This window comes from Balaenoptera borealis (genome assembly GCF_965194805.1).
Source record: "Balaenoptera borealis genome assembly, chromosome: 9".
Taxonomy (NCBI): domain Eukaryota; kingdom Metazoa; phylum Chordata; class Mammalia; order Artiodactyla; family Balaenopteridae; genus Balaenoptera; species Balaenoptera borealis.
In genome coordinates, this window is record NC_138873.1 from 14834954 (window position 1) to 14848509 (window position 13556).

The window sequence follows — 13556 nt, forward strand, 5'->3', positions numbered from 1 at the left end:
TCTGGTCTATAGGAAATGTGTGTGGCTAATGTAGATAAAGTGACTACTTTTCTCAGCATTAGATTATTTCGAGACAACAGCAACAAAAAAAGGTGCCAATCTATAAAAGTTTTTAAAACGTACTGCAATTTTAACTATTAAAGATTGTCAAATAATATATTATCCATATGTATAATAAATCACCTGGATTTTTATTTGGGAATTTTCATAAAGTAACTTAAAAAAAATCATTAAGATAATAAGAAAAGCTGAGTTTGGTAGAAACAGCACCCCAGCCCTGCAGATACTTCTACCTCAGCAGTCATTCTGGACTTTTAATAAAGTAAGTTTCCAACCTCAAAAACAGAGCTTTAGAAAGCATTATGAAAACTCTCCCTGAGAACATTAATGTGCCAGCAAAACCACTTGACAGTGTTTTTCAGTAGTAAATCTTTGGAGTCATAATCCCATGAATGAGCACTTTATTAAAGACCTCAAGTTTTTTACTGCCCATATTTTTTTAATAATTTGTATTATTTTGGCAGGAACTTGATCCCAATGTGAATGTGTTTCACAAGTCTGAACAATGTTGCATCATCAGTCATTTACAAGTAAAGACACATATAAGAAGAGGAATAAGTGCTGTATTTTTAATGTGCTCTTGCAATACACTGTCATTTCCTACTGCTCATCTCCAGAAAAGTCTGAGAGTCTTAAACTTCACTAAGAAAGTTTACTTATAGGTAGAATATTGAAAGTGTAATTTTCAAATAATTTTATGTATATGTTAAGACAAAGCAAATGAGTAAATATTATTGTTAGGATCCAAAAGATACTAATATAAAGTTAAAAGATATTAATTTATTAATAAATTAATTAATTTTAAATTAATTTTTAATTAATTAATTTTAATTAAAAGTAATATTCTAATTAACTCTAGAATATTACTTTTAATTAAAAATACCAGTATTAATTTATTACTAAAAAAAGTATTTCTAGCTCTGTCCACTGAAAGCAATGACACCCCAATAGCAATGAGCACACCTAAAGCCTGAATCTTGGTTTCTAAGCACCATTCCCCAGTAAAAGGAGCCAAAGCTCCATAAAGAATAGGTTGCTTTTAGTTCTGTGGTCTGAAAATTGAGCCTAAGATATCATCTTCTGTCAAAAGGCAAGGAAGCATTGAAAGACTAAAGGAGTCAGGTTATAAGGTCACAGAGACCATCTTGTAGGGACTCGTCCTGGCCAAACATGGAGGATTGGAAAGCCAAAAGGAGAATAATTGATTATAACATATTAAGTATCAATAAATAAAAATCCATGTGTCCATAGAATTGAAAATAAAAGGTAAGAAAACAAAAAGCTTTTCTTTATGTAAGAATGTCAACTAATAAGTAGAAGGAAAGATGAAATTCGAATATTACCACTTTGCCACCCCTGATGTAAGTTAATACAGAAAAGAATCAATGGATGATGACATCACTAGGTCAACTTGATGCGGAACAGAAATAACCTGCCAATGATCACCCCACAGATACCTTACTTAACTGCAGGAAAAAAAAAATGTACCTTTACACTAAATATATGGGCAATCAAACTTAGTTTCAGCAACAATGGAAAAAATCTAACACTATCTGCTTCTAATGCAATGCAATATGAAGTATACAACTTTAGCTTTGAAATATTCTTGCCAAAAAGGTTTAACCTGGGGATTTCCCTGGTGGCGCAGTGGTTAAGAATCCGCCTGCCAATGCAGGGGACAGACGTTCAATCCCTGGTCCAGGAAGATCCCACATGCTGCAGAGCAACTAAGCCCGTGCGCCACAACTACTGAGCCTGTGCTCTAGAGCCCACAAGCCACAACTACTGAGTCCACATGCCACAACTACTGAAGCCCGCGTGCCTAGAGCCCGTGCTCCACAACAAGAGAAGCCACCACAATGAGAAGCCCACTCACCACAACAAAGAGTAGCCCCTGCTCACCACAGCTAGAGAAAGCCCACGTGCAGCAACAAAGGCCCAACGCAGCCAAAAATTAATTAATTCATTAATTTTTTGTGAAAAAAGGTTTAACCTGAATCCAATACAGTCCCTAGATCCAACTTTAAGTGTACAGGGCATAGATAAGCAAGTTAAATAACATCTTGAAGAAACAATCAATCAGACCACTGCTCTGTACTCTGTACAAGTCAATAATATTTTTTGAAAAACTATAAAAGGTTAAACATAACAAATAAATGCAATGAATGAACCTAGACTGAGCCCCAATTTGGGAAAGAAAACAGCTATAAAAGACATTCTTGTAGAAAATGATGAAATTTGAATGTCAATATTAGATGGTTATTGATTATCTATTGCTGTGTAACAAATTAGCCCAAATTTAGTGGCTTAACACAACAAACATTTATTATCTCACAGCACTATGGACCAAAAATCTGGGACTGACTTAGCTGGGTGTTTCTTGCTCAAGGTCTCTCAGAAGGTTATAGTCAAGCTGTTGACCAGGGCTACTGTCATCTCAAGATCATCTGAAGGAGGATCCACTTCCAAGCTCACTCACATGGTAGCTGATAGGCCTCGGTTCCTGGGCACCTGGGCCATGCAGCTGGCTACCTGAGTGCCCCACCACATGACAGCTGGTGTTCCTCAAAAGCAATGATGCAAGGGAATTCAAGAGAGTGTATCTAAGACAAAAGCCACAGTGTTTTCATAACCCAACCTCATAAGTGAGATCCCACCACTTCTGACATATTCCGCTCACTGGAAGTGAGCCAATTCATCCAGCCCACAAGGGGAGGGGGATTAAATTCCACCTCTTAAGGAGTACAAAAAACTTGTGGGTCTGATAACCTCCAAGGATGATATTGTGGCATTATTGTTGACTTTTAGATGTGATAATGATATTGTGATTATGTACAGTAATGTCCGTATTCTTAGAATATATATGCTGCTGTAGTCAGAAACAATACATACGATGTCTAAACCTATTTTGTGTGTGTGTGTGTGTGTGTGTGTGTATACAAAGTAATAAAGCAAATACAGCAAAATGCTAACAACTGTTGCATTTGGGTGGGTAATAAATGGATGTTCATTGTATTCCTTTCTATACATGTTTGAAATTTTTTGTAAGAAAAATTTGAAGAAAAATAATTGAGTTATTTGAATTGTGTCCCTTCAAAATTCGTATGTTGAAGCCCTAGCATCCAACGTGATGGTGTCTGGAGATGGGACCATTGAGAGGTAATTACATTTAGATGAGGTCACTAAATGTAATTACCTCCCAGCCTCCAGAACTATGAGAAATAAATGTCTGTTTTTTAAGCCACCCAGTGTATGGCATTTTATTATGATAGCCGAAGGAGACTAAGACAAGGTGCTCAAATGATTGAAGTGACTTGATAACAGTGATAAAATTTTTACTCATTTCACAAAGTTAATGTGACAGAAGAAGAAATCCAGTGGTAAGAAGGGCTTTTGATACAGAGAAATGGGGGGAAATAGAAATTATTATCATTACTGTGGATCACTTTCATATTCCAACTTCCCATCTCACCTCAGCTTGGCAGTGAGGTCACTGTAGACCTGGAAGACCTAAGAGATGATCCCACAAAGATGGCTCCTTCTACTGTATCCCGCCAACTCCAGAACCCCCGTCACAGCCCGTGGGACACCACTGAACCCTCACCCTTCATGAAGCCTCTCTTTTTCAGCATTAGTCATTCCTTAATTTTAAACTCCATCTCCTTTACTCTTCAGTGTTCTCCTATGTATTTTATTAACTGATTGCACTAGCTCACTTTTGCTTTTGGAAATTAATTGTTATTATTAATCCCATAATTAGTTTCCTTGACACAAAATTTTAAAAATATAATTAAAGGATTATATAGTGTTAAAAAAAATACAGTATTAATTCCCATGCTCAAACAGGCTCCAGCTAGTTTAAAAGGTAAAGCAATTCATTGGATAAATAGAAGTTTGGAATTAAGAGTCACTTCCCTTTGGCAATATCTCTCAAAATTACAAACCCCATATCCTTTGACCCAGCAAGTCTACTTCTAGGATTTTTGTCTTGCTGATATAGTCTCACATATGAGAACTGATAGATTATTCATAGCAGCCTTGTGTATAATAGTGTGCAGTGTCTTACCAATTTTTTTAAAAGTAAATAAAAAGAAAAACATAGAGGTGCAGAGTATGTTGCCATTTGTGTTAAAAATAAATAAAAAGAATATGCATATATATATATGTAGAATATTTCTAGAAAGGTATATAAAAATTGTTAACAGGTTGCCTCTAGAGAGACCAACTGGGTGGCTGGGGGGAAGGGATTGGGGGATAACTTCTCATCACATTCCCCTGTGTCCATTTAGAATTTTGTATCTTGTGAACGCATTACCTATTTGTTCAAAAATTAATTTAAAAATTTTGTAATCCTTACAGTTTAACCAAATAAGACGTATTAGCTACAAACTTTTTACTTTGAAGTGTTTTGTATTTCTTTTTTTCTAATTAGAAAAAAACTGTATCCAGTGGCCAGATCAGGTCACTGACACCCATGGAGCCCCAGCCCTCCTGCTGAGAGGAGCCTTTGAAATTGCAGTCAATAACACTAGTGTGCTCATCCACAGCTGGTTTTCAATTTCTGCTTCATAAACACGCTCCACATACTGTACCTGGTTCAGCTTGTCTTTCTCTTCAACGCAGGAGGCAGCTTTTTGCTGCTCTCTGTTTACTTCTGAAGCCAGCCTCGTGATTGTTTCTCCGCTAGCTTTTGCCTCCATCTCATGGACATTTTTAGTCTCTTCAAGAGTAACAATTTGTCCTTTCACGAATGCGTTTTCCTTGCACAGCTCTCCAAGCTGAAGAGAAAGCAATTACAGCTGTCCCGTAAAAATTAATAATTTCATACCACTCTAAGCAATTCTGATCTATAAACCCCAATGATCGCATTATCACATGAAAACAGGAAAAGAGCTATCCCTCCATCCACTCAAAAGATAACTTTTTCAAAGGCAGCCTCTAAATGCTCTTGTTATGTGCAGACCCAGTGGTCAAATTAAAATTAATCAAAAGGTAGCTACAAGGCAACAATGATGAGAGTTCAGCCAAAAGCTCCCAGAAGAACAAGCATCAGCAAGCCCCTGGCTGCTAAATACTCAAGGGCCGGTGATGTTTCTACAGTTACAGCAGGCAAGGAAGCAAGGGCGTTCTATTCAGCCCACATCCACTGGCACCAACTGCCTGCAAGGTGTTACCTGGCACAGGGTGGGGACATACAGAGAAGAAAGCAGGACTCTTTTTTTTTTTAATTAATTAATTAATTAATTAATTAATATATTTTTGGCTGTGTTGGGTCTTCGTTTCTGTGCGAGGGCTTTCTCTAGCTGCGGCAAGCGGGGGCCACTCTTCATCGCGGTGCACGGGTCTCTCACTATCGCGGCCTCTCTTGCTGTGGAGCACGGGCTCCAGACGCGCAGGCTCAGTAGTTGTGGCCCACGGGCCTAGTTGCTCCGCGGCATGTGGGATCTTCCCAGACCAGGGCTCGAACCCGTGTCCCCTGCATTGGCAGGCAGATTCTCAACCAGTGCGCCACCAGGGAAGCCCAGGACTCTCTTTTTTAAAAAAAGAAAATCCTTCTTATTAATATAAGCATAGAAAAATCCTGAATAACATGCTCAAACAATGTATTCGAGTGGTTAGCTGGGAGAATAAGACTTGTATGATTTACAAGGAGGGAAAATAAAACCAACCAGGCTCCTTGGCCCCAGGGAAACAGCCACGAAGACAGCTCAAGGATGCCTGTAGAAAGACCTGAAACCCCTCATGACAGGGTCAGCATTTGTGTTAGGACAATCAGGGGAAGTGACGTATCTTTTAGCCTCAGCAATTTGCCAACATGGTGCCGTGCTCCTGACTCAGTGCCCTTCCCTCTCTCTTGAACACTTTTCCTCATATTTGTATGCTTCCTCTCCAACATCCTTTCAAAGTCCCCATCTCAGAGGGGCACTCCTCGGCCAGTCTACCTAAAGTAGCATCCCATGCCTCTAGCCTGCTTCACTCTCTTTCCCCATATCCTGATTTGTTTTTCTTCTTTGCACCTTTTACTACATGGGATAATACTGGATATTTGTTTATTTCCTCAGCATCTTTAACCACAACAATGGAAGCTCTAGGAGGGCACAGACTCAGTCTTGTCTCATTCACTGCTGTATCCCAGCACCCAGAACAGTGTCTAGCATCCTGTAATCACTCACTAAATGTATGGGAAATGGATGAATGAATGTCAAATAAGGAATCCCTTCTTTTCTACTGTTTCCTTAGAGTGTGTGTGTACATGCGGTTATAAGGGCAATAAAAGTAAGGGAATGGCTTTGAAGTTGCAGTGGTTTTGTTCACCTTCTCAGGGGAACACCTAGCGAGTGTTCAAGACAGTAGCCTTTTTGCTCTTGGCCAGTGAGATTTTTGGGTTTTTTTTTTTTTTAAGACAGGGACCTCCTCAGGTGATTGGGATGCCAAAACTCTAGGGTCCCAGTACCTGTTTAAAATATAGGTTATATCATCATTCAGGTATGGTGAGGCCAACGGATCAGGAGACACTGAAACTGTGTTGCTCACAGCTTCTGAGAGGAAGGGCCACACCATGCCATGCAGGGCCACCCAGGGAGCACCAGGGCTGGTCAGGAGACAGAGAGAGCCAGGAGAAAACATGTTTTCCACAGGAAGAAATGGGTGAGGCAGGGTAAGCAAGCTTAGAATTGCCTAGTTTGCGTAATTTCAGTGGGTTCTGGAGTGTAGGCGCCACCTCTAGTTGTCTGGCACCTGACCCTGGGGTGATTAGTTGGATAGTGGCCCAGAGTATAAAAGCCTGATAGAAGAAGTGGCTGGGGTGTGGGCTCTGTATTGGTTGTTGGTTTGCATATGAAAGCTGTGCACCCAGGAGAGTCATTTACTAGGAATTGGCTAATCCTGGGACCCAGTCTTTCCTGGGTCAGCAAGGCCCCAGATGTCAAAGCATTCGAAGCACAGAATATAAAAAGGCAAGATTAATACAGTATTAACACCCAGATTAGCACCTGGAGATTGTCTCTGATGAGGGAAAGGGTGCCGGAAAGAAGAAGTTCTTAATTTCCTTTTCTTTTCCCCACCACTTGGCTTTAAAGATAACCCCCCAAACTACAATGTGAAGTGGACTTTTCCTGCCAGGCTCCCGGTCACATGTTAGCAACAGGGAAGAGGAGGAGCTGAATCCAGCACCTTGAGGGTATCAGACAGACCCCAGGCCTGAGCAACCAAAACCCATGAGTGAGGTGGAACTTCCTGAAGCAAAATGTTATCATTTTGCAGCTTTCACAGAGTTCATGTGGGACGCTTACTAATAACCCACTGAGGGGAGGCCTTTAAGAATGGCTGCATCGGGCTTCCCTGGTGGCACAGTGGTTGGGAATCTGCCTGCCAATGCAGGGGACACGGGTTCGAGCCCTGGTCTGGGAAGATCCCACATGCCGCGGAGCAACTGGGCCCGTGAGCCACAATTACTAAGCCTGCGCATCTGGAGCCTGTGCTCCGCAACAAGAGAGGCCGCGATAGTGAGAGGCCCGTGCACCGCAATGAAGAGTGGCCCCCGCTTGCCGCAACTAGAGAAAGCCCTCGCACAGAAACGAAGACCCAACACAGCCAAAAATTAATTAATTAATTAACTAATTTTAAAAAAGAAATAAATACGGGAGTCCATGTATTTAAAAAAAAAAAAAATAAAGAATGGCTGCATCCCCAGTGGTCATTGCAGTGCTGTTTACAATAGCCAAGACATGGAAGCAACCTAAATGTCCATCAACAGATGAATGGATAAAGAAGATGCGGTACATATACACAATGGAATATTACTCAGCCACAGAAAAGAATGAAATAATGCCATTTGCAGCAACATGGATGGACTTAGAGATTATGATACTAAGTGACGTAAGCCAGACAGAGAAAGAAAAATATCATATGCTATCGCTTATATGTGGAATCTAAAAAAAAATTATCCAAATGAACTTATGTACAAAATAGAAATAGACCCACAGACATAGAGAACAAACTTATGGTAACCAAAGGGGGAAGGGGGGGGAGGGATAACTTAGGAGTTTGAGGCTAACATATACACGCTACTATATATAAAATAGACAACCAACAAGAACCTACTTTATAGCACAGGGAACTATACTCAATAATTTATAATAACTTATAAGGGAAAAGAATCTGAAAAAGAATATATATATAATACATATATATATATATATTACTGAATCATATGTATATGAATCACTTTGCTGTACACCTGAAACTAACACAACATTGTAAATCAACTATACGTCCATTTAAATAAATAAATAAAATTTTTTTTAAAAAAAAGAATGGCTGCATGGAAATCTATCAGGAAGCAAGGATACGAAAGGTTTATAAATGAGCAAAGATATGGTGTCCATTCAAATACCTTCAGGCTCTCTAATGAATCACTACAGTCCAGGTAGTGATATAATTAATTTCCATCTCAGTGGCAACCTACCATTAAAGTAGGATTTTTATTTATTTGGCTTTAGTGTAAAATTAAAAAGTACTTTAGAGATAATCTTAACCTTATGCTCAAAAAGTATCCCAAAAATGACACACAGCTGGTTTTGGTTTTGGTTGTGTGTGTGTATGTGTTTCTGTCTGTAACTAAAACAAACAAACAAAAATCTTCCTAAAACAAATCATTAAAATGAATAATTAGTTGTATTTGACAACCTAAATACATTTTAGACAAAACAGTCAATCCCTTCTGGAGAATAATTAATCTCAAATAATGCTAGAAAGGATCTTGGAATTGAGTCTCAGAGAGGTGATATGGTTTTTCCCAGGTCACGCAGTCAATTAATACTGTACTAGGGCTCCTGTCCTGTTCTCCTGCACCCCCAGACTCAACTACAGCTCTTCCTTTATGGCACACTTCAGAATGACCACTAAATGTATAGTCTTTTTAATCTTCATACAAATACCTTTAGAATTAAATCTTCATCTGATGCCTTTTCATTCTTCTTCCCTGGATCTAGGCAGTCATGAAGTTGAGTCAGAAATTCCTCATGTTTCCTGCAATTCTGTGAGACTTGATCCTTATTCTCCTCGTTTTCCTTTAAACATTTTCTGTTGGGCGAATAACAAATAAGTCAAGTTTTAACACCAAAGAAGATAACATTCGTCAAAGTTCAGAACTCAAGCTCTCTGTCGGGAAGTAACCAATAATCATTTCAACACAACACAGTTTCCCAGACACAGAGCACGATATCGTTTTGCAAGCCCAGTAAAAGAGGGAGAAAAGTGGAAACAACTCTGGGGCACGTACACTTTGCAGAAATGTAGGGAGATCTTTACGGCATCTTAGCAAGGGAGACAAATTATCTGCCTCCTGTTCCTGACATTTTAGGATCTGCAAAAGTGGAAGGTGGTTCTCTAGATCACACATGGATCCACGCAGCTGTGAGTCTCTGTTGTGGCTTCATGGGGAAGAAAGAGAGTGATGCTACATTGGGTCTAGAGACCATGCTTTGGTCACTACACAATGATCCATAAGGGTTACTTAGAGCTTTCCCTGGCTCATGGCCAAGCATAACTATAATAAAAAATACATCAGTGGGGACGAGGCAAGATGGCGGAAGAGTAAGACGCGGAGATCACCTTCCTTCCCACAGATACAGTAGAAATACATCTACACGTGGAACTGCTCCTACAGAACACCCACTGAATGCTGGCAGAAGACGTCAGACCTCCCAAAAGGCAAGAAAATCCCCACGTACTTGGGTAGGGCAAAAGAAAAAAAGAAACAACAGAGACAAAAGAATAGAGACGGGACCTGCACCAGTGGGAGGGAGCCGTGAAGGAGGAAAGGTTTCCACACACTAGATGCCCCTTTGCGGGCGGAGACTGCGGGTGGCGGAGGGGGAAGCTTCGGAGCCACGGAGGAGAGCACAGCCACAGGGGTGCGGAGGGCAAAGCGGAGAGATTCCCGCACGGAGGTTCGGCGCCGAGCAGCACTCACCAGCCCGAGAGGCTTGTCTGCTCAGCCGCCGGGGCGGGCGGGGGCTGAGAGCTGAGGCTCTGGCTTCGGTGCTAGCCGGGAGGGAGCCCGGGAAAAAGTCTGCAGCTGCCGAAGAGGCACTAGACTTTTTCTTGCCTCTTTGTTTCGCGGTGCTCGAGGAGAGGGGATTCAGAGCACCGCCTAAACAAATTCCAGAGACGGGCGTGAGCTGCGGCTATCAGCACGGACCCCAGAGACGGGCAGGAGACGCTAGGACTGCTGCTGCCGCCACCAAGAAGCCTGTGTGCGAGCACAGGTCACTCTCCACACCGCCCCTCCCGGGAGCTGGTGCAGCCCGCCACTGCCAGGGTCTCGTGATCCGGGGACAACTTCCCCGGGAGAATGCACAGCACGCCTCAGGCTGCTGCAACGTCACGCCAGCCTCTGATGCCGCAGGCTCGCCCCGCCTCCTCTGTACCCCTCCCTCCCACCGCCTGAGTGAGCCAGAGCCCCCGAAGCAGCTGCTCCTTTAACCCCGTCCTGTCTGGGCGGGGAACAGATGCCCTCAGGTGACCTACACGCAGAGGCGGGTCCAAATCCAAAGCTGAACCACGGGAGCTGTACGAACAAAGAAGAGAAAGGGAAATCTCTCCCAGCAGCCTCATAAGCAGCGGATTAAAGCTCTACAAACAACTTGATGTGCCTGCATCTGTTGAATACCTGAATAGACAACGAATCATCCCAAACTCAAGAGGTGGACTTTAGGAGCAGGATATATTAATTTTTCCCCTTTTTCTTTTTTTGTGAGTGTATATGTGTATGCTTCTGGGTGAGATTTTGTCTGTATAGCTTTGCTTTCACCATTAGTCCTAGGGTTAGGTCCGTCCGTTTTTTTGTTTTGTTTTGTTTTGTTCTTTTTTTAACTTAAAAAAATTTTTTTTCCTATTAAATGTTTTCTTAATAATTTTTTCCTTATTTCCTATTTTTAGAAATTAAAAAAATTTTTTAATAAGTTTTTTCATATTTTTTATTTTTAAAAATTAAAAATTTTTTTCTTAATAAATTTTTTCTTATTTTTTATTATAAAAAATTAATAAATCTATTTTTAAAAATTAAAAAAAATTTTTCTTAATAAATTTATTCTTAATTTTTTTTCTTATTTTTTATTATAATAGTTTTATTTTATTTTATTTTATCCTCTTTCTTTCTTTCTATTTTTTTCTCCCTTTTATTCTGAGCCATGTGGATGAAAGGCTCTTGGTGCTCCAGCCAGGCATCAGGGCTGTGCCTCTGAGGTGGGAGAGCCAACTTCAGAACACTGGTCCACAAGAGACTTTCCGGCTCCACGTAATACCAAACGGCAAAAATCTCTCAGAGATCTCCATCTCAACATCAAGACCCAGCTTCATTCAACGACCAGCAAGCTACAGTGCTAGACACCCTATGCCAAACAACTAGCAAGACAGGAACACAGCCCCATCCATTAGCAGAGAGGCTGCCTAAAATCATAATAAGGCCACAGACACCCCAAAACACACCACCAGACGTGGACGTGCCCACCAGAAAGACGAGATCCAACCTCATCCACCAGAACACAGGCACTAGTCCCCTCCACCAGGAAGCCTACACAACCCACTGAACAAACCTTAGCCACTGGGGACAGATACCAAAAACAACGGGAACTACGAACCTGCAGCCTGTGAAAAGGAGACGCCAAACACAGTAAGATAAGCAAAATGAGAAGACAAAAAAACACACAGCAGGTGAAGGAGCAGGGTCAAAACACACCAGACCTAACAAATGAAGAGGAAATAGGCAGTCTACCTGAAAAAGAATTCAGAATAATGATAGTAAAGATGATCCAAAATCTTGGAAATAGAATAGACAAAATGCAAGAAACATTTAACAAGGACGTAGAAGAACTAAAGAGGAACCAAGCAACGATGAAAAACACAATAAATGAAATTAAAAATACTCTAGATGGGATCAATAGCAGAATAACTGAGGCAGAAGAACGGATAAGTGACCTGGAAGATAAAATAGTGGAAATAACTACTGCAGAGCAGAATAAAGAAAAAAGAACAAAAAGAACTGAGGACAGTCTCAGAGACCTCTGGGACAACATTAAACGCACCAACATTCGAATTATAGGGGTCCCAGAAGAAGAAGAGAAAAAGAAAGGGACTGAGAAGATATTTGAAGAGTTTATAGTTGAAAACTTCCCTAATATGGGAAAGGAAATAGTTAATCAAGTCCTGGAAGCACAGAGAGTCCCATACAGGATAAATCCAAGGAGAAACATGCCAAGACACATATTAATCAAACTATCAAAAATTAAATATAAAGAAAACATATTAAAAGCAGCAAGGGAAAAACAACAAATAACACACAAGGGAATCCCCATAAGGTTAACAGCTGACCTTTCAGCAGAAACTCTGCAAGCCAGAAGGGAGTGGCAGGATATACTTAAAGTGATGAAGGAGAAAAACCTACAACCAAGGTTACTCTACCCAGCAAGGATCTCATTCAGATTTGATGGAGAAATTAAAACCTTTACAGACAAGCAAAAGCTGAGAGAGTTCAGCACCACCAAACCAGCTTTACAACAAATGCTAAAGGAACTTCTCTAGGCAAGAAACACAAGAGAAGGAAAACACCTACAGTAACAAACCCAAAATATTTAAGAAAATGGGAATAAGAACATACATATTGATAATTACCTTAAATGTAAATGGATTAAATGCTCCCACCAAAAGACACAGACTGGCTGAATGGATACAAAAACAAGACCCATATATATGCTGTCTACAAGAGTCCCACTTCAGAACTAGAGACACATACAGACTGAAAGTGAGGGGATGGAAAAAGATATTCCATGCAAATGGAAATCAAAAGAAAGCTGGAGTAGCAATTCTCATATCAGACAAAATAGACTTTAAAATAAAGACTATCGCAAGAGACAAAGAAGGACACTATATAATGATCAAGGAATCGATCCAAGAGGAAGGTATAACAATTGTAAATATTTATTCACCCAACATAGGAGCACCTCAATACATAAGGCAAATACTAACAGCCATAAAAGGGGAAATCGACAGTAACACAATCATAGTACAGGACTTTAACACACCACTTTCACCAATGGACAGATCATCCAAAATGAAAATAAATAAGGAAACACAAGCTTTAAATGATACATTAAACAAGATGGACTTAATTGATATTTATAGGACATTCCACCCAAAAACAACAGAATACACATTTTTCTCAAGTGCTCATGGAACATTCTCCAGGATAGATCATATCTTGGGTCACAAATCAAGCCTTGGTAAATTTAAGAAAATTGAAATCATATCAAGTATCTTTTCCGACCACAACGCTATGAGACTAGATATCAATTACAGGAAAAGATCTGTAAAAAATACAAACACATGGAGGCTACACAATACACTACTTAATAACGAAGTGATCACTGAAGAAATCAAAGGGGAAATCAAAAAATACCTAGAAACAAATGACAATGGAGACACGACGACCCAAA

The 13556-nt window shown here is 40.4% G+C and overlaps 1 protein-coding gene across 1 annotated transcript in view; it reads right to left on the bottom strand.

Annotated features, from left to right (window-relative positions):
- CCDC170 (coiled-coil domain containing 170) overlaps positions 1-13556 on the bottom strand; it is a gene marked incomplete at its 5' end in the record, with an annotated part of 97257 nt that overhangs the window by 43308 nt on the left and 40393 nt on the right. Inside the window, 2 exon segments of the mRNA XM_082406066.1 lie at positions 4653-4838; positions 9000-9144. Of these exon segments, the coding sequence (XP_082262192.1) occupies positions 4653-4838; positions 9000-9144 (331 nt within the window).